The 17,585-nt window shown below is 49.6% G+C and overlaps 5 protein-coding genes across 5 annotated transcripts; 2 read left to right on the top strand and 3 right to left on the bottom strand.

Annotated features, from left to right (window-relative positions):
- Positions 1-720: 720 nt before the first annotated feature.
- On the top strand, positions 721-2,676 carry PFICI_04584 (uncharacterized protein; the record flags this gene model as incomplete). Its single annotated transcript, XM_007833165.1, has 3 exons — positions 721-891; positions 964-1,689; positions 1,741-2,676. The coding sequence occupies 3 exons, from the start codon at positions 721-723 to the stop codon at positions 2,674-2,676; spliced, it is 1,833 nt and encodes a 610-aa protein (XP_007831356.1).
- A 1,364-nt stretch (positions 2,677-4,040) lies between these two features.
- Positions 4,041-5,141, bottom strand: PFICI_04583 (uncharacterized protein; the record flags this gene model as incomplete). The annotated part of the gene is made up of 1 exon (XM_007833164.1): positions 4,041-5,141. One exon carries the CDS (start codon positions 5,139-5,141, stop codon positions 4,041-4,043), a length of 1,101 nt encoding a protein of 366 aa, XP_007831355.1.
- A 1,323-nt stretch (positions 5,142-6,464) lies between these two features.
- PFICI_04582 (Thymidylate synthase) lies at positions 6,465-7,560 on the bottom strand (the record flags this gene model as incomplete). The annotated part of the gene is made up of 2 exons (XM_007833163.1): positions 6,465-7,332; positions 7,409-7,560. The coding sequence occupies 2 exons, from the start codon at positions 7,558-7,560 to the stop codon at positions 6,465-6,467; spliced, it is 1,020 nt and encodes a 339-aa protein (XP_007831354.1).
- A 1,108-nt stretch (positions 7,561-8,668) lies between these two features.
- PFICI_04581 (uncharacterized protein) lies at positions 8,669-10,194 on the bottom strand (the record flags this gene model as incomplete). Its single annotated transcript, XM_007833162.1, has 2 exons — positions 8,669-9,218; positions 9,287-10,194. The coding sequence occupies 2 exons, from the start codon at positions 10,192-10,194 to the stop codon at positions 8,669-8,671; spliced, it is 1,458 nt and encodes a 485-aa protein (XP_007831353.1).
- Positions 10,195-14,434: 4,240 nt separating this feature from the next.
- On the top strand, positions 14,435-17,292 carry PFICI_04580 (uncharacterized protein; the record flags this gene model as incomplete). The annotated part of the gene is made up of 2 exons (XM_007833161.1): positions 14,435-14,571; positions 14,640-17,292. 2 exons carry the CDS (start codon positions 14,435-14,437, stop codon positions 17,290-17,292), a joined length of 2,790 nt encoding a protein of 929 aa, XP_007831352.1.
- Positions 17,293-17,585: the final 293 nt, after the last annotated feature.

Here is a 17,585-nt window from a genome sequence, read left to right as displayed (position 1 = left end):
ATAAGGCCGCAGTCAGGCGACAAAGAAGGAGGCGCATTTCGAAGACATTGGCTGTGATTCTACGACACGGCATCTGATTGGGCACCCGAACAATTCTATGCGCCCAAGCCGACGATAATCACAAACCGCATCTTACTAGCTACATTTAGATTTCCCACTCAACGCCAAATCGCAAACGTCTGCGCTCGTTCGCATTTCCTTCACCCATCGCACGCTGCACAAGATCATACCTAGGTAGACTCTGCTTCACAAGCGTCGCCTGCCAACTGTTCGCTGCCCACGCCTTCTATCTATAGCGCGCGCATTCATTTGCAGCCATTCGCTCTTTGCTTGACGCATCTCCGTCGCACTGACTAAGATCTGCTATTGAACAAAAAATCCAGAAAGCACGGCACTCGCAGACCTTCAGCGCGCCGACGTGTGACGCTTTCTTGCCTGCCTTTCGCAGCGCTGAGCACCTCGGAAACACAGAGAACTGCTCATTTGCGGCGTAACCAATCCTTTGCCGACCTTTCCTCGCCTCTCTATCGACCCATCTACGGTATCACAAACGTGAACCGATACATTGTGCTACAATGAAGGTGCGCCTTTTTAACCCAGCGTTTCCCCTTCCCTGCCACGACCCGTCTCCTGCTCTCACTGGCGAGACATCTGTGCAAATACCTCTTGTTTGCCCTCCCAGCTCGGTTCTGCTTGGGATAAGCATAATTTTGCGCAGTCATGTACACCCAAACTTCGGAATTCATGCGCCCTTCAATGACCCATTCAGAGACCAGAATAACTGACATTTTGAGAAAGGCTCTTCGAAGATCCATCAAGGGCGAGAAGGAGAAGGGTGCCCAGGTTTCAATTGCACCCAAGGCTGCTGTGGCGATTGTCCCGCCGAAAAAGGTATGCCCATGCCTACTTCATCTGCTTGAGGCCTGTTTCTCCGTCACGGATCACTAACATGACTCTGTACAGGTCATTCGAGCTCTTTATGACTACGAAGGTCAAAACGCTCAGGAACTCAGCTTCTCCCGTGGAGACTTTTTCCACGTCATTGGCCGCGAAAATGACAATGACTGGTACGAGGCTTGCAACCCAGCCTTGCCTGACGCACGTGGGCTCGTGCCTGTTTCTTTCTTTCAGGCTCTAGGCCGCACAGAGAGGGATAGCGCCCAATCCGATTCTGGACGTCCCGGTTCCAAGAATCCTGACCACGACTCTGGATACGCCGAGACTACCTCCCCAACTCCAGCTGCAAGCCAACGCAACTCCAAATCTGCGCTGAAGAATGGCGCCATGGTCTATGGTATCGTCATGTACGATTTTCAAGCTGAAAGGGCAGATGAGTTGGAAGCCAAGGCTGGTGAGGCTATTATAGTGATTGCACAATCCAACCCAGAATGGTTTGTTGCTAAACCGATTGGAAGACTTGGTGGTCCCGGTCTCATTCCGGTATCGTTCGTTGAGATACGAGACATGTCTACAGACACAGCCGTTCAAAACCCTCACGATGCCGTGAAGAGGGCTGGTGTGCCCCGTGTTGAGGAATGGAAGAAGATGGCTGCCGAGTATAAGAACAGCAGCATCACCCTGGGCAAATTTGACGGTGGCGGCCCGCCAGGCCAGCAAGGTCAACCCGGCATCGAGCAAGGCATGGAGCGCATGAGCATACAGCAAGGTGGCAACCGCACCAGCCAACAAGTGAGTGCCATCAAGTGAATCAAAAAAGTGCAGAGGCTAACCATGTCAAAGCAACAACCACAGAGTAACCCTCAATCTCCTCAGCAACAGCAGCGCAACACCCAACAAAACGTATACAGCGCTGCCAAGACCGGCAACTCTCTGTTAGCTCCTCTGTCAGCACGGATACCTCGTTACTGTTTCGCTGAAGAGAAATACTGGTTTGTCATTGAAGCCCAGCTCGAAGACGGCCGACACTGGGAATTGTCCCGCTATTACGAAGATTTCTATGATTTCCAGATCGCCCTTCTTACAGAATTCCCTGCCGAGGCTGGCAATACCAACACGCAGAAGCGCACATTGCCTTACATGCCCGGACCAGTTAATTATGTGACCGACGCCATCACAGAGGGCCGATTGCATAACCTGGATGCATATGTCAAGAATCTTTTGGGCCAGCCTGACTATATCGCAAAATGCAACCTTGTCAGACAATTCTTTGCGCCTAGAGAAGGCGACTATGAAATCGATGGAAACGGCGACGAGTACCGATTATCACAAGGCTCTGGATTGTCCTCCACGGACTCACCAGCCGACGGCGTATCAGGACAATCTTCGCGGAACAATCTAAACGGTAACGGTTACAGCGCCCAAGGAGCTGCGCCCCGACAAATGCAAAATGGCCCACAGATGACGCGGGAGAACTCGGGACTTTCTCATCCATCACAAACCTCTCTGACACCTGGAATGGCCCCGCAGCAACAAGCGGCAGTTTTCAAAGTCAAGCTCTTTTTCAATGGCGACACGTTTGTCATTCGAGTCCCATCAGATATTGACTATCAGATGTTGAACGATAAAGTCCGCGAAAGAGTCAAGGTTGGAGGCGAATTAGAGCTCTTCTACCGAGATGAGGCCAGCGGAGACAAGCTAGGGTTGATGAGTGATAACGACCTCAACTACGCCCTGGACCACAACGAGAAGCTTGTCATTTTCGTCGAGCAAGTATAAAAGGGGAGGGGCAGCATCTTGCCCGTTCGTCGACATTTCGAAATTGTTCCTATTATATACCCTTTGAACTTCTCATCTGCATATTTGGAGGCAATGGTCCATTAGCCGGACTTTTTGAAAAAGAAAAAAGCACACTCACAATTTGATCTCTTCTTTGTTTCATGGGCATCAAGATTTCGTACAGTCGCGTATAATCACCCTCGGGCGACATCAGGCACAAACCGTCTTATATTTCGTGGTGGAGCCACACTTGACGTCCAAATGCCAGCCTGACTCACTTGGGTTCCTCTTTGTCTACTTTTCATGCAACCACCGTCTGGTGCTCAGGGGTACTCGAGGATGCTAGAAAACGTTTCCCATGTAACCGCCGTCTCTCCTCCTTTTGGGAGCAGGGCCGTTTACTTTGACGTTCTAGTTCTTGTTCATAGCCAGGCCTCTTGATATTACAATGGAATGGACATTCTTGGTACGTGTGGAGCTGTCTTTTTGAGCCGAGACAGGAGGGCCGGCACACTCCCTCACGGCAATGTTTGTAAATTGGGGAGGAGAGGTATAGTTTGGGTGCCAAACTTTCAAACAAGGCAATGCAAGCAGAGGCGTCGGCTGCTATGAACGATGAAAATGAAAGTCATGGCTTGATAGTGCGGAAATTCTTTGTGATAGCTACCTAGGTTAGGTGGTTCAGTGTACTTGACCCGGATGGGAAATGAAATGGATTCAATGACTGATGCTCTGTTGGCTACCGAGTCTAATTACAATGGGGAAACAAGACGCGTGTCGTGCGCTGCTGGCAAGGAGATTGTTCAGCTTCGTATTTTTTTTGAAGCCATGCTCATTGACTGGAACCATGGCACTGATGCTCGTGTTTGCATTCGGGACACGAGTGAATTTGCGCCTCGACCGAGATGATTGCTGGCTTGCAAGGCGTCGTCATTTCGATTCCTGATGTAAATGAAATTTACAATAAAGACAAGTCACCACGAAAAGCATAAAATTTAAAAGCTCATAGCACACTCTTGTATCAAGTATTAACTGCCATGAACGCAAAGACAAAATGTATGACACGTTTTTAGTGCCCTCAGACATGACCCGAAAGCAAATTGATGCAGCGTGCACGCCACAGATGCAGCGATAGTTTGTCTATAGCTGGACTGGTGACCTGTGTGCTCAACAGCGGGGACATTCAGCCGATACTCCTTTCGTAACGCCTTGCCAAACAGACACAAAAACCAGACGAGAGGTGCCCGTGCATGCACCATCATTCCTTCATTGCCAAAGATGCGAGCCGTCGATCATACTTTTTCCCCACCACGCAGACATCCCACTGAACAACCACATGCCTTGGTGGTCTATTCCGAGTCTCATTAGACAACCACGTGCGTGCTCATGTGCTCGACAGCTTCCTTGATCGTTCTCAACATGCGTTGATTGACGCAGAATGGGCACCGCAGAGGGCGGTCATTGGAGGCAATTGGTCCACCACTGGAGATGGGCGTCAAGGTCAGCTCCTCAGGAGCAGCAGGCGTGAACCTAGCGACAGTCCTAGCTGCTTGAGCAGGTTGCTGCTGGGGCGTTTGCATGACCGGCAGAGGAGGCAGTCCTTGTTCCTGGCGATCGCGCTGGTCTCGGACGGCAGCAGCTTCCGCCTCTGCATCCGCCTCCTCTTGCTGCAGCGCGCGCAGTGCGTTTTGCAGTACCACCTCGGGGTCTTCCTCAACAAAGGACTCTGGCTCCTGCGGATCTGCTCCGGGCAAGGGGGCGTGAGGCTGGCCGGGGTTCTCCATGCGGCGGATGATCTCGTCGCGCACTCGGGCACATATGCCCAGAGTAGCCTCGACGCCGACGACGCGGAGCACTGCATCTCTGATGGCTGCAGGGCTGGTCTCCTGGGTAATGGTCATGAAGCGCGGAACGGCGTCGACGAGATACGGGATATCATCAGCCGGGTTGGGCGCGTTGCCATGGCGGCGCTGGCGCCGAATAAGCAGACCGTAGCGCTTCTTGAACCTGTGAATCCAGCCAGGTGAGAATTCGGGAGGCGTTTCACCCTTGTAACGGGGGAGCTGAGTGAAGATGGATTTTGCCTTGTCGGCTAGATCCTCATTAGAAGGGTTGCGGCCAGAGGCGACGACTTGCTGATGCCACAGAAGAACTAGCTTTTCCACATCGGGCCAATTGCCAAAACGCAGACGCGAGCCACTGAATTGATTGTCATTGTCAAGGCGAGCATACTTTGGCGACAGCGAGTGCGAAATAGTGGACTGAGAAATGTTCTGACCGTATTGGCCAAAGAACCACTCGATGCAAGCCTTGTGGCTGGGACGCGTAGTCTGCGAGTGGGCCCAGCGACGGAGAGCGCGTCGCTGATCGAGAGTGAGCGAATGGCGTTCCTTGGGAGTGGTGACGGTAGTGTCGTCGGCGGGACTCAGGTCGTCCGGGCCCGTGTTGACATCGACGGACGACATGGCCAATTCCGGATCAATCACACGAAGTGAATTGATAGCGGCATTCGCTATATCCGATTCGTTGGCCACGGTGAATGAATTGGTGTGTCGATTTGGGTCGACAACACAATGCAATTGGGGAGGGAGGAGGGAGGAAGGGGGGTGTTTGTTGTTAGCGGGCTGGGGAATTACCGTCGACAATCGCGTTGTCGGGGGTTTTATGTTTATGGACGTGTCTTTTCTCTGGCGCTCGCGCTGCGGCTTTGATGGTTATCCTTATTTTTTTTGCTTGTAAAGGAGGAGGAGATTATGAAGGGAGCGGGATTTCAAAACTCAAGTTTGGCTGCGGGGAGCACGGGCAGAACCAAAGAAACTCCCGGGGTTAGCCCCTCATTTGGGCGATATTCTATTGGCCAAAGCCCCACTAGCAGCCGCGCTCCGTTGGTCCCCACTCGTTTGCTCCTTCCCCGATTGCATTTCTCGGTTTCCGACGCTCAGGCTGCTCAAGTGCATAATTTAATTGCTTCCTTGGTTTCAATTCCATGCAGCTCACAAAATTGTAAATTATATTATATTTGACTATTACAACTAATCGGTAATTGTAATTTTGCATTTGTTCACAGTGATCTGTACGTAAAACCTCTGAATTCAGAGGGTTATGACCTTTGCCCTTATTACATTGCATGGTATCGGCACAATACATGCATAGATCATATGATATGCGGATCTAATCATGCATGCGGTATCAATTCAGGTATTGCAATATGCAACGTGAGCATTGATTGCCCTTGCCTTGAATTTCTATAAGCAAAATAACCATATGTGCTTTTTCAATCATCTTTCTTTTCCCCCCTTCAATTTCAAATTGATAGTTGATTTACTACAAGCAATCTATTCTGGGCAATTGTTCTCTTGATTATTGATCGACATGACCCCTTGACTAAGGTTATCATGAACAACTCACGTAGTAGGTCTAATAAGGGCAAACAGAGCCATTTTTGGGGCTCAAAACACAGCCTGCAAGGTGTCTTTGATATCATGCTTCAGCATCTGGGAGGGGCCGTCAAGCGACTTACTGTGAATGCCAAGGCTATGTATTTTGTTGATGGCAAATATTGTTACAAGTCTGAATTTTCTATATACATTTCTACAACCAGCACCAAACAATATGCCTCCGCTGATGCAGCTCTAATATACGATCCCAATGATTTGCGCCTAAAATCCCAAATACCTTATCCGACAAGTGTTTACCGTCCTTGTCGAAAGTTCTACTTCCTATGCCGCAAGCTGTTTCTCCAGCTAACACTTGGAGCCATGACTACTAATCCTTTCGCCATCTCTTTCTTATACGCTCATCTTCATGGCAATAGTCTTGTGCGGGTTGTAGTCCTTGACAACAAAGTCCTCGGCCTTCCACCCGTCTATGCTGCCGCCGGGTTCCCGTTTAATCTCGAGCCCGGGAAATTCCCTGGGCTCGCGCGTGATCTGCTCCCGCAGGGCGTCCACGTGGTCAACATAGACATGCGCATCGCCCATGACGTGCGTCAGGCTACCGGGGATCAGGTCCGTGACGTGCGCAATCATGTGCGTCAGCAGGGCGTAGCTGGCAATATTGAAGGGCACCCCCAGGCCCATGTCGCAGGAGCGCTGGTACAATTGGCAGTGCAGATGGCCCCGAGGCTTCTTGGCATCTTCTCCGTTGGTAGTGGTTCCGTTGATGGGCGCCCGCGGGTACGAGACGTAAAACTGGGCAAACATGTGGCACGGTGGCAGCGCCATCTTCTTGAGGTCGGCGGGGTTCCAGGCGCTCATGATAATGCGGCGGTCGTAGGGGTTGTGGCGGAGCTTGTGAATAACCTCGGCAAGCTGGTCAACGCCCTGTCCCGTGTAGTCGGCGCGCGCGTCCTTGTACTCGGCGCCAAAGTGCCGCCACTGGAAGCCGTAGACGGGGCCCAGGTCGCCGACCTCGCGGTGCGACAGTCCAGCCCCGTCGAGGAACTCGCGCGACCCGTTGCCGTCCCAGATCTTGACGCCGGCCTCGGAGAGTGCCAGCGACGAAGTGTTGCCCTCAATAAACCATAGCAGTTCCGCCACGACAGCCTTGAGGAATACGCGCTTCGTCGTCAGCAGCGGCAGAATAGGCGATCCGTTGGCGTTGAGGGAGAACTTGAGCGGGCGTGGCGCAAAGATGCTGTATGTTCCGGTTCCTGTTCTACAGATGGAGCATTAGATGTTTGAAATAGCGAACGAAGAGCTGTCGACGTGTGGAATGGCTCAAGGAATCCTACCTGTCAGGGCGGTGCTCTCCTGTCTCCAAAATCTCCTGCACCAGATCGAGATACTGGTACTCCTCGTGTGGTTTCGTGGTTGTAATACCGTTCTGCTGCTTGGCCTCTGCAGCAATCTGGGCTGGTGCCGTCTCTGATAGTACTGGGTCCATTGGGTATTCCTTCTTCTTGTAAATTCTCAGTACTATAGTTGTCGTGTTTTGAACATGTACAAATCAGACTGAGCGATGACAGGTGGGATGGACTTTTGACGCGTCTCTTAGTCGCGTCGCACTTTTAATAGGCTCTAATCGCGGGGTACACCACAGAGACAGGGGCTTTCCTAGCTAGACATACATGGGCCTAGGCAAAGCTTAGCGCCACTATATTCACTAATAATGGGTAAGGTATGTCGGTTATGACAAGTAATATGAGCGCGGGCGTACTCATGTCAGTCTGCACGTATAAAGCATCAGGTGCACTCTTATTCGTAGTCAAGCTATGATTTCCATGGCCATCTCTGGCAATTTAGAGTCGACTTGACAGATGACAGCCATGATAGATCAAGGACTTAAACCCCAAATGGTTAAACGGTTCACGATCCGTTTTCCATTTTATTGAAATCGGCAGAGCCAAGGGTCTTGTTCCTCGGACGTGTAACATAACAACTAGCAGTCCATCTGTTTAACGGGAAATGCACGAAATCTGCCTTGCATGCGGCAATCATGACCCAAAATTCTCCTGGCATCTCGCTTCTTTGAATCCTTTGAACGAGGATGTTTCACTACCATGGCTGTGCGTCATGTAGCAACTCCTGTCAATGGGACGAAACCTCTCCAGTCTCAATTTCCCTTCCTTCCCTTCCGTCTAGAGGGCAGTGTTACCGGATTGCTAAACCCCCTCTAGCGGAGAGGATATATATATTAAAGACAAAAGGCCAAGACCAAGAATCCGAGGGAATTTTAATCAGTGGATAATAATAATTAATTTCTTTAGTCAAGCAGTGCTATACCGGCACTGCTCATGCTCATTGCCCATAAATATGATATAGCCTAGGTATGCATCATTGCTGAACCCATCGATGAATAATCCATCCGCGAACGCCATGCATGCGAGAAACATTTTCCAGTTTCCAAACGGCGTATCGTGCCTGTTCCAGAAAGATATGCTAGTGACCCGTTCCAAAACTCCTGTAGCCAATGCCGTGTACCACGCAAACTTATGCAAGAAAGCAAATTTCCAAAGAACCAATAAATACAGCTTCCATATACAGTTCACACTTTACATCCATGTCAAGTTTCGGCTCCCCCTAATATTCTGCTGCCAAAGTGGCCGGTCGCCTGATCTGTGTGTGCCTCCTCCATAGTCAGATTCCGAGTAATGATGGGTTGGGTCTGTAGGCGGTTGTTGATTCTCCTCCGCGTAAAATTGCCCGCCGGTAGCTGTGTAGCCATGAGAGTAGTCGTGAGGATATGCTGAGCTCGTGAGTGGCTGTTGATCCTCATCTAGGCGGGTTTGTCCGACGGCGGGCGCATAACCATGAGAAAAGTCGTCGATTTCGTTGGAAGGGTTCCTCATGTGGGCATCAGCGATAGGTGTTGCCGCCGCCACTGCTGGAAGAGTATAATCGGGTGCACTGGGCGGGACTCCATATTGCCCTTGAGCGACCTGTGCGCCATGAACTTGTGCAGGGCCGTAGGGCGTGTAGGTATCAAGTACGTGGTCTGTTTGGCCATATGGCTGATTGTAATGTGGCTGCGGTGTCACCGGTTCCTCCTCCTCCTGCCAAGTTGGTAGAGGGGCAAATGCTGCACCGTGAGACCTTATGGGACTGCCATTTTAGATTAGCTCATACGCGCATACCTCCGTGGGCGGTAATGTCAGATTAAAGTCACTCACCTCATATATTCAGAAGTCGGCGGCGCGCTTGGTGCAGGACCAGGCCCTTGGCGTCTGTTTCGGTGCTTTCGGAGACAAAATATTGCAATAGCAATGGCCGCAACAAGAATAGCAACTCCAGCAATTGTACCACCAACAATTGCACCAGTGCGATCGAAAGATGATGACGTGGTTGCCGGTGCTTCAGTGGGTGTTGATGTATTCGTACTCGAAGTTGTTGGGGTAGCCGACGTAGCGACAGATGTCGAAGATGAAGAGGATGAAGATGAAGAACTCGAGGAGGACGAAGAAGAGCTTGTGGAAGACGATGAGGACGAGAAGCTCCTCGTGCCGGTGCTTGGGTTAATTGTGGTCGGCTCAGAGAGTGTTGTTGGCGTGGCGGTCAGGTCTACGGAGCTGGTGATAACCATGACATCCGTACCACTCAATGATGCCTGGACGGTCGTTGCTAGGCTTGAAGCTGTCCCACAGCCGAATTGAGAGACTCCTCCTCCAAAGTCGTTTTGGTAACAAACATCAGACCCCGCGCATGTGTAGACATATGGGTTATTCTCTGTCTGTGGGCCACTGTTGTAGTCGACGCAGCCCGTAAAGACTCCTGCCGTGCAAGCGCCGCCGTTGGGGCAGCATCCCATAACATTGTGCTCGGTGTCCAAGACGCAATGCGACCCGGCCGAGCAGGTTGCCGGTAAATCCCCGATATAACCACATATTGTATTGTCCTCTTGTCTGCGCAATAGCTCAAAGGGAGAGAGCGGTGCCTCTGTAGGTATCGGCGGCCATGCGACAATGTGCTGCAGCTCGTGGTGTTCTACGGTGGTGGTTTGTCGCGGTAGCGCATGCGCATCCGTTAGGCCCAGCACTGTTGAGAAGACCAGGATCAAGGTTGCGGGTGGCAGCTGGAACATGAGGTTGTGGAGAATCGATTGTTTATACATGACTCTGTCGCGCGCAAGGGCGAGAGTCTATAAACAACAATATCTCGGTATAGTCGCGACAGAAGCAAGTCGTCCAAGAAGAGGCAAGTGAATGCATCACCAGAGAAATGGAAATTAAAACAAAGCAAATTTGGGTGAAATTGGTCAGAAGGGGGGATTCGAGAGGAAGGAGAAGGGAAAGAGGCGAAGTTTTCCAAGGTTTATTCCTTCCCGACCGGGGCCCAGAGCCCTGCAAGCTACGGGTAGTGTCGTAGTTTCTACCAAGCTGCAAGTACAACATAGACTACAGATTACATCAAGCTGCGCATGGGCTGTTGCTTGGTATGGTGTCACAGGTGGAGAGGCTGAGGAGAGGCGGTAGAATATGCAGAGATGGGATAAGAAGAGAGATGGAGATGATTGATGCCTTTGATTCCCAAGCCTTCAATTCCCATTCCTCCCTCCTCTCCATGACATCTACTGACTGGTTCTGCTACCGATACCAAAAAGTCCCACCTCAGCCCGGGATCTTGGCCCGCTATCCCAATAATTGGGTAGCCTCCTCCCGACAATGTTGAAATGACATTCATCCCCTTTGGCTGTTTTGAAAGTGGCAGGCAATGGATTCCTTCCGATGAAAGTCCCAGTCTTTGCCGGCACCGCTCTCAACCTCGTATCGACTACACAAACAAGAACTCGGAAAACAATAAAGGGAGACCGACGCCCGTGACCCGCCACTCAATCGTAGCAAAAGAGATCCATGCCCCGTTCCCCCCCAAGGTTGATGCTATGCTTGGCAAGAAGCAGGCAAGGCAGGATACCTCGACACATGTCATTAAAGTAACAAACTTCAACGCTGCTTGTTCGGTGCATCGGTCCCGCATACGGTCTGCAACTTGAGAATACGGCCAACAAATCGCCCCTCCTCGCAACTTAAACGCTCTACGGATATTGCACATGGGACTCTGTAATAAGCCAGGCAGGGTCTTACTCCCCCAACTGCTGTCGACCATGACGAGCATCGTCGGTGCTTACCTTACCACTACCTACCCTTAGGGGGGTGGGTTGGCCCTTATGCGCCAAGGCGGGGGGTCTTGCACGCCAGCGAATGAAGAACCGCATCGTTCGGCTGCACGTCGCTTGTTGCCATTTTTATCAACAACTTAAAAAAACCATATAGATGGTTTGCGGCTGTGCTAAATAAGCTGCCTCTCCCAATCGAGTGTAACCAGCCGCTGCTTGCTATCTACTGTAAATATATGTATGCATTGCAGACATGCTCGAGTGCAAAGGGGGGTGGAAAGGCTATATTTACTATTTTGACAAAAATTCAAAAGTTTATGATTGGAAAACCCAGACATTGACTTGTACTGTATTGCTTCTTTATTGACGCAGGTCAAGATCCCCAGCAACACTCACGCACCACGCACGCCAACGTCAGGACTCGGCGGCGCTTGCAAGTAAGCAGGGGTTCACCGAGATGCTCCGCAGTCCGCACTACTACCCGCTCACATCAGTCACTGAGTAATCACTATCTGATCATCGGTCCCTTGCAGCTTCCAACAGCCTTCAGGACCGATCATGGAGTCAAAAGACGTCTGCACCAACTGTGAATATGTCGCGGTGTTGATAATATGTCCGGTTGTCTAATGTTATCACCTCTACTAAGACATATACAGCAAGCACAGCAAGTAATTGTAGTGGCAAGCCATACCCATCTCAGCTGCGATGGTGCTGGGCAGGGCCGTGGTTGAGAAAGCTGAGTGATCTGCTTGCAACGCGGCTCAGCAATGGAGGAATGGAGGGATTAGGTAAGATGAACAGTCTATTGCGCGAGCAGGTGGAAAAAAGAGGAAGAAAAAAAAAGGGAAGGGGGGGAGCGAACAGTATTACTATAGAATCTTTTCGCAATTGCGCACCTGTTAATTTGGCATAGTGCAGTACAGCTATTGTGATGATTGACATGTTGTTTTGCTAGTCGCAAACATCTGATGGTGTGTATTGACAATTGACGGATCTAGAGACTGATTCCTAGGAAATGACCAGGTCCGTAAAGTTGCGCTATTCGGGATTGCAATATGAGGTGCGTGGAAGACCCTTTCGCAGCTAGTCCTGGCAAAATGCGAGATCTTGAATACAATGGACAATGCACTTTTATAATATAATGATTCGAATTCGTACACACATATTCGTGAGGCTATAATCAATGTCATTCGAATCGCTCATAAACGCCCCGTGAGTGCTTTTTGCAGATGAACGAAGAAAAAAATACCTAAACAGTAGGCAAGTAAGCATGTTGCCATGAGGAGAAGAGGAGTCGCGAATGAGTGATTGGACAGACTTGGTTTCGCAACCGAATGTTCCGCACAGCCCCTCTCGCGTGGATAACCACACATCATCTCAGCCTCATTCAAATGAGAAAATGGCATCTTCGATTTTCTCAAGCATCATACCATTCATTAGAGGCTGGCCAAGTGCTCCAGAGCCCTACGATGGACCCGTTGAGTGCGCTCTCACTTGCTTGCAATATGCTTGCAAAGACGCAAAGATCATCAAAGAAATGTACAATGCTACGAACAGTCAACAGGATCAGCATACACAACTCGGAAGTACTCTTGATGGCGTGAAAGAAGTTTGGGAACAGTTGAAAATGATGATCCTCACGCCTCAGTGCTCCGCAGCAGCACACACTTTTGAGCAGTGGGCCGAAAGAGCCAAAAAAAGACTCTTAACAACACTCAGTATGTCTCCAGCCGGCTTTTCTACATATAGCTCATCACAAATTATATATTACTGGCCACATTTGATCAGCCATGAATAGGTCAATTGGCTCAAAGGCTGAAGCCTATGGATGATGGCCAGTGGAAGATACTGGTTAATCTCCCAATCATTCTCAGAGAGCTTCAACAAGTTTTTATTTCAACTCAGAAAGGTCGATAGGAACTCGGATCAAGCCATCTGATGTTTCAATGACAGTGGGTGCAAGACATCTTTCAATACTCCTTCGATCACATCCTCCCCTTCACACATTGGCTCAGATGAGACGTACCAGACCTTCACTATGGTAGTTGCCCAGTCGCCCTAGTGCAAAGTGGTAGTAGTTTCGTCTTTCATCACCTCCTGTTCTCCTGCACGGAAAATCTGTTCATATGGCCATCAAAGTAGAGGTGTCCCCAGTCACTTTGTCTTTCAGGGAGCACTACGAGCATGCAAAAGAGAGGAGAAGCTTGCTTGATGGGGGTTTAATCATGCCTTCCCTTATTTTCTTTTTCAAGATCCTTGATATATTTCTTCAGCACTCCCGTGTTACAGAATTGTTTCGTAATCTGTCTTGGGATCATGATCATCAAGTTTGCTTCGATACAGTGCTCCCTAACAAGCGGAGATATTCGGCTGCTCTATTCTGCATTACATTTTGAGTGAATATCTATGTGGTACTACATCGACGTTTTTAAACAACAAGTCTCTGGAGCCAAAGATTGGTTTACGCAGACAAATAACAATAGAGTTGATGTTCTTGAGAAGTGGTCGGATGCTGGACTTTACGTCAGTCCGCCCGCGGCCATGATATAGTATTTGGTCATATATGTTGGATCCGGCCCCACTTCGAAAATCAGCCACAAGTTCCTTACGGAGATGACTTTCAGCTTCTCCGCGTTAGATACCCCGAAGAACAGTCGGAAAGTCCGTTGGGAAAGAGATACCTGCATTCAGCCACAAATAGAATAGTACAATGGAACCAAGGGCCAAGGATTCACGTGATATAGAGATGAAAACGGCCGAGTGAAAATTTGGAATGGATTAAGAAAAGTTAACAGAATATCGCTCAGCTATATGGCAATTATTCAAATATGTAGTTTCGTAAGCTTATTGAGAAAGCTTATAGTGTGCTGTCTGGCGAGATGGCCGTCGACTTGATGAAGTAACTGTATAGTGATAATGTAAAATCTTCTCCTTTTCAAGGCCAAGCTTTTGTCTCATTGGCGGAGGATTCCTGCTTCATCGGCCGAAACACTGGTCCGAGGAATGATGGCTTTGTGTACAGTCTGAAGAACTCTTCAGATCGGCGTTGCAAATATGACTCAATCTTTTCAATGGAACTCAACTATGTAGGCATGGACGGCTCTAGTGCGCAGAGCTGATGGAATGTTTTTTCCTCTTCTCATAGCCAGTATATATACCAATTTTCTTTTTCGAGGATTTTCCCTGTCATTCAACAAATTATTTCATGATGTTGAATCAGGTAAACCTGTATCTCGCTCCGCTGTGCGGCTTCTGGGTCCTCACCGCAGGCCAGCTAGCAAGCTCAAAATCAAGCCAGGTTCACTGGCTGGGGGAACTGCCAGAATACAATCCAGGAACAACTTTGTAAGACTTCCAACATTGAATTTTCCCACTTAGATGTCTGTGTGCCATGTACCTAACCAGAATAATAGTGGGCTTCCTTGGGCTAGAGGTCAGTTTGACAGCAATTCAACCACATTCATCGCTTTCGATGGACTCGATGAAATATCGTTGCAATCTTGGGTTACTGGATTCTGGCCTGATGGTTCAATTAAATGGACTGGGCACGCAGTTGGCGCCTCGGACAAGGTCTTTGAACAATTGACTATTACTGCATCTGGGTTCGAACCCAACCAAAGTTCCAACTATACCGGACTTCCGAAAAGACAGTCAAGCAGCGCCTTGCGAGTTGATGACTCTGCTGACAATATCACCGTTGAAACCGGGAAGATATCAGTCTCTTTCCCAAAGACGGGCAACTCTCTTGTCAGCTCTATTCTAACATCATCTGGAAAGCTGATCGGCACAAACGGCAGACTGGTACTTCAGTCACAATCTGGCGTCGTAGATGACGGTACAAGTCCAAGTAGCATTGACTATCTCGATTTCGAAAGCCAAATTGAAAGTGTTACATTGTCTCTCGGCAGCTTTGTGCGAGCTTTGGTCACTGTAAACGGAACCCACACTGTGACAGGCGACACGGAGATGGATCACAGGGCGTGGCTGCCTTTCACCGTCCGTTTCTATCTATATGCAGACTCTCCGATGATCAGAATCATCCATAGTATTGTTTACGATGGAGATTCGTCCACAGACATCATAAGCTCCTTGGGGATCAGATTTGACGTCCCGCTGAAAGGAGAGCAATTGTTTGATCGCCACATCAGGATAGGTGGACTAAATGATGGGTTCCTGCACGAATCTGCTCAGGGCATCACCAGTGCATCAAAGGATCCAGGATTAGCGGTCCGCACTGCACAGTATGAGGGGAAAGCTGCACCGCCACTGTCGCAGTGGAATAATGCCACGAGTAGCCGCTTACAATGGATTCCAACGTGGAACGACTTTCGTCTATTGCAGCTATCACCAGACGGTTTCACCGTAAAAAAGCGGACCAAGTCTGGACAGTCTTGGGTTAAAATACCAGGCGGATCTCGTTCAAACGGCTTTGCATTCCTCGGCGGGCCAACAGTAGGAGGTCTGGGACTCAGTCATCGTGATTTTTGGAAACGTTATCCCACAGGTTTGGACGTCAATAATGCTACTGCAGACATGGGATCCATAACCTTGTGGCTGTACAGCCCTGAAGCTCCTCCAAACGACATGAGGCCCTACCACGACACAATGGGAGCCGACACGTACGCAAAGCAACTCGACATGTTGGAAGCTACATACGAAGACTACGAGCCTGGCTACAACACTCCTTATGGTATCGCACGCACTAACGAGGTGTTCCTTGTTGGATTCGACGAGACACCACCATCTGATTTCCTTGCCACGTTAGCAAGGTACAGTAACGAGCCGCCAGTACTTGTCGCCGATCCAAATGTCTATATAGAAAGCCGGGCTATAGGCTCATACTGGGATCAGCCGGATACGTCAACAGCAGACTCTCAAGCCATCGAGTCGAAGCTAGAGTTTCTGGTACAATTCTACCGCGAGCAAGTCGAACAACGTCGCTGGTACGGCTTCTGGGATCACGGGGATATCATGCATCGATATGACGATAGCAGACATACTTGGCGATATGACAGCGGTGGCTACGCCTGGGATAACTCTGAACTCTCCCCAGATCTTTTCTTTTGGAATCAGTTCCTACGGACTGGAAACGCAGATGTTTATCGACTCGCCGAGGCCCAGGTTCGTCATGGCGGAGAGGTTGATGTATACCATCTGGGCAACTTTTCGGGTCTCGGAACACGCCATGGAGTCCAACACTGGGGAGATAGCGCCAAGCAGGCCCGAATATCAACACCCATCTATCGCCGAGTTTTCTACTATGTATCAGGCGGCGATGAGCGTACCGGAGATCTAATACACGAAACTCTGCAAGCCGAATGGGGCTTTGTCAACGTCGATGCCCGGCGGAAAGTTCGAGACCCCAGCGTCATCTACGTACCATCCCCTGAAGCACTGTATATAGCCTTTGGTACAGACTGGGCGGGACTTGCTTGCGCACAGCTGATGGAATGGGAAAGACGTGGCCCGAGGTGGATCGAAGCACGGGACAAGTTGACCCGTGCAACCTCGACCATCCCGAAGCTCAAATTTGGGTTCGTTACAGGCGAAGCGACATATAATCTCTACACTGGCGAGTTTTCGGCGCCACCAACGGATCCGGACAATCTTGGCACTGTGGATATATCTCACTTGAACGGCGTCTTTGGCATGCAAGAAGTAATAGATCAGATTATTGAGCATTTTGGCTCGGATCTGGCGCCTGGTTTCGAGGATGCATGGCTCGACTATGGCTATTACTACGGCGCCCCCAAAGCTGAACAGCAGGCTCGCTTTGGCAAGAGCTTTTCCGGCGTCAGCCTCAGGCAAGGCCACTCAAAGCACACGGCCTACGCTGCCAACAGACGAAACAACTCCACTCTTGCAGCAAGAGCTTGGAAGGAATTTCTTGATACAGACGGATTAAAGTCAAATGGCACCTGGGCGACTACTCAGGTCAATGGTAGCCTGACACTGATTCCAGTAACGGAAGCTACTTTTGTTACAACAAATGATGCTGCGCTTTTTGGACTTGCCGCAATTGAGCTTTTTGCCTTGGTTGGAAGTCCAAACTCAACTACAGTCTAGATTAGGCACATGATTTGGAATAGGTCATCTGCATATATTTCCAGTCCCTTTTGATTGGCGGCAGACTCACTAGAATAGTATATAATCTCGGCGTTTCTTTAGTATTAGTATATAAACTTATAATTTGATTACATCGATTTATCCCAGTCTCCCCCTCTTCAACGTTGTTTTAATTCATAATTCAATCATCTCAATGTAACATTACTGCAGACTTGGCGTAGCGTTTATTGGTATGATACCCATTATTCCGACGCGTGTTGCAGTATTCGGGGTATCATCGGGCGAGATGGCGA

The sequence above is a fragment of the Pestalotiopsis fici genome, assembly GCF_000516985.1.
Source record: "Pestalotiopsis fici W106-1 unplaced genomic scaffold PFICI_Scf_3, whole genome shotgun sequence".
In the NCBI taxonomy this organism is placed as follows: Eukaryota; Fungi; Ascomycota; class Sordariomycetes; order Amphisphaeriales; family Sporocadaceae; genus Pestalotiopsis; species Pestalotiopsis fici.
Note: the sequence above shows the minus strand (reverse complement) of the source record. Positions and strands in the feature narration are given on the sequence as shown.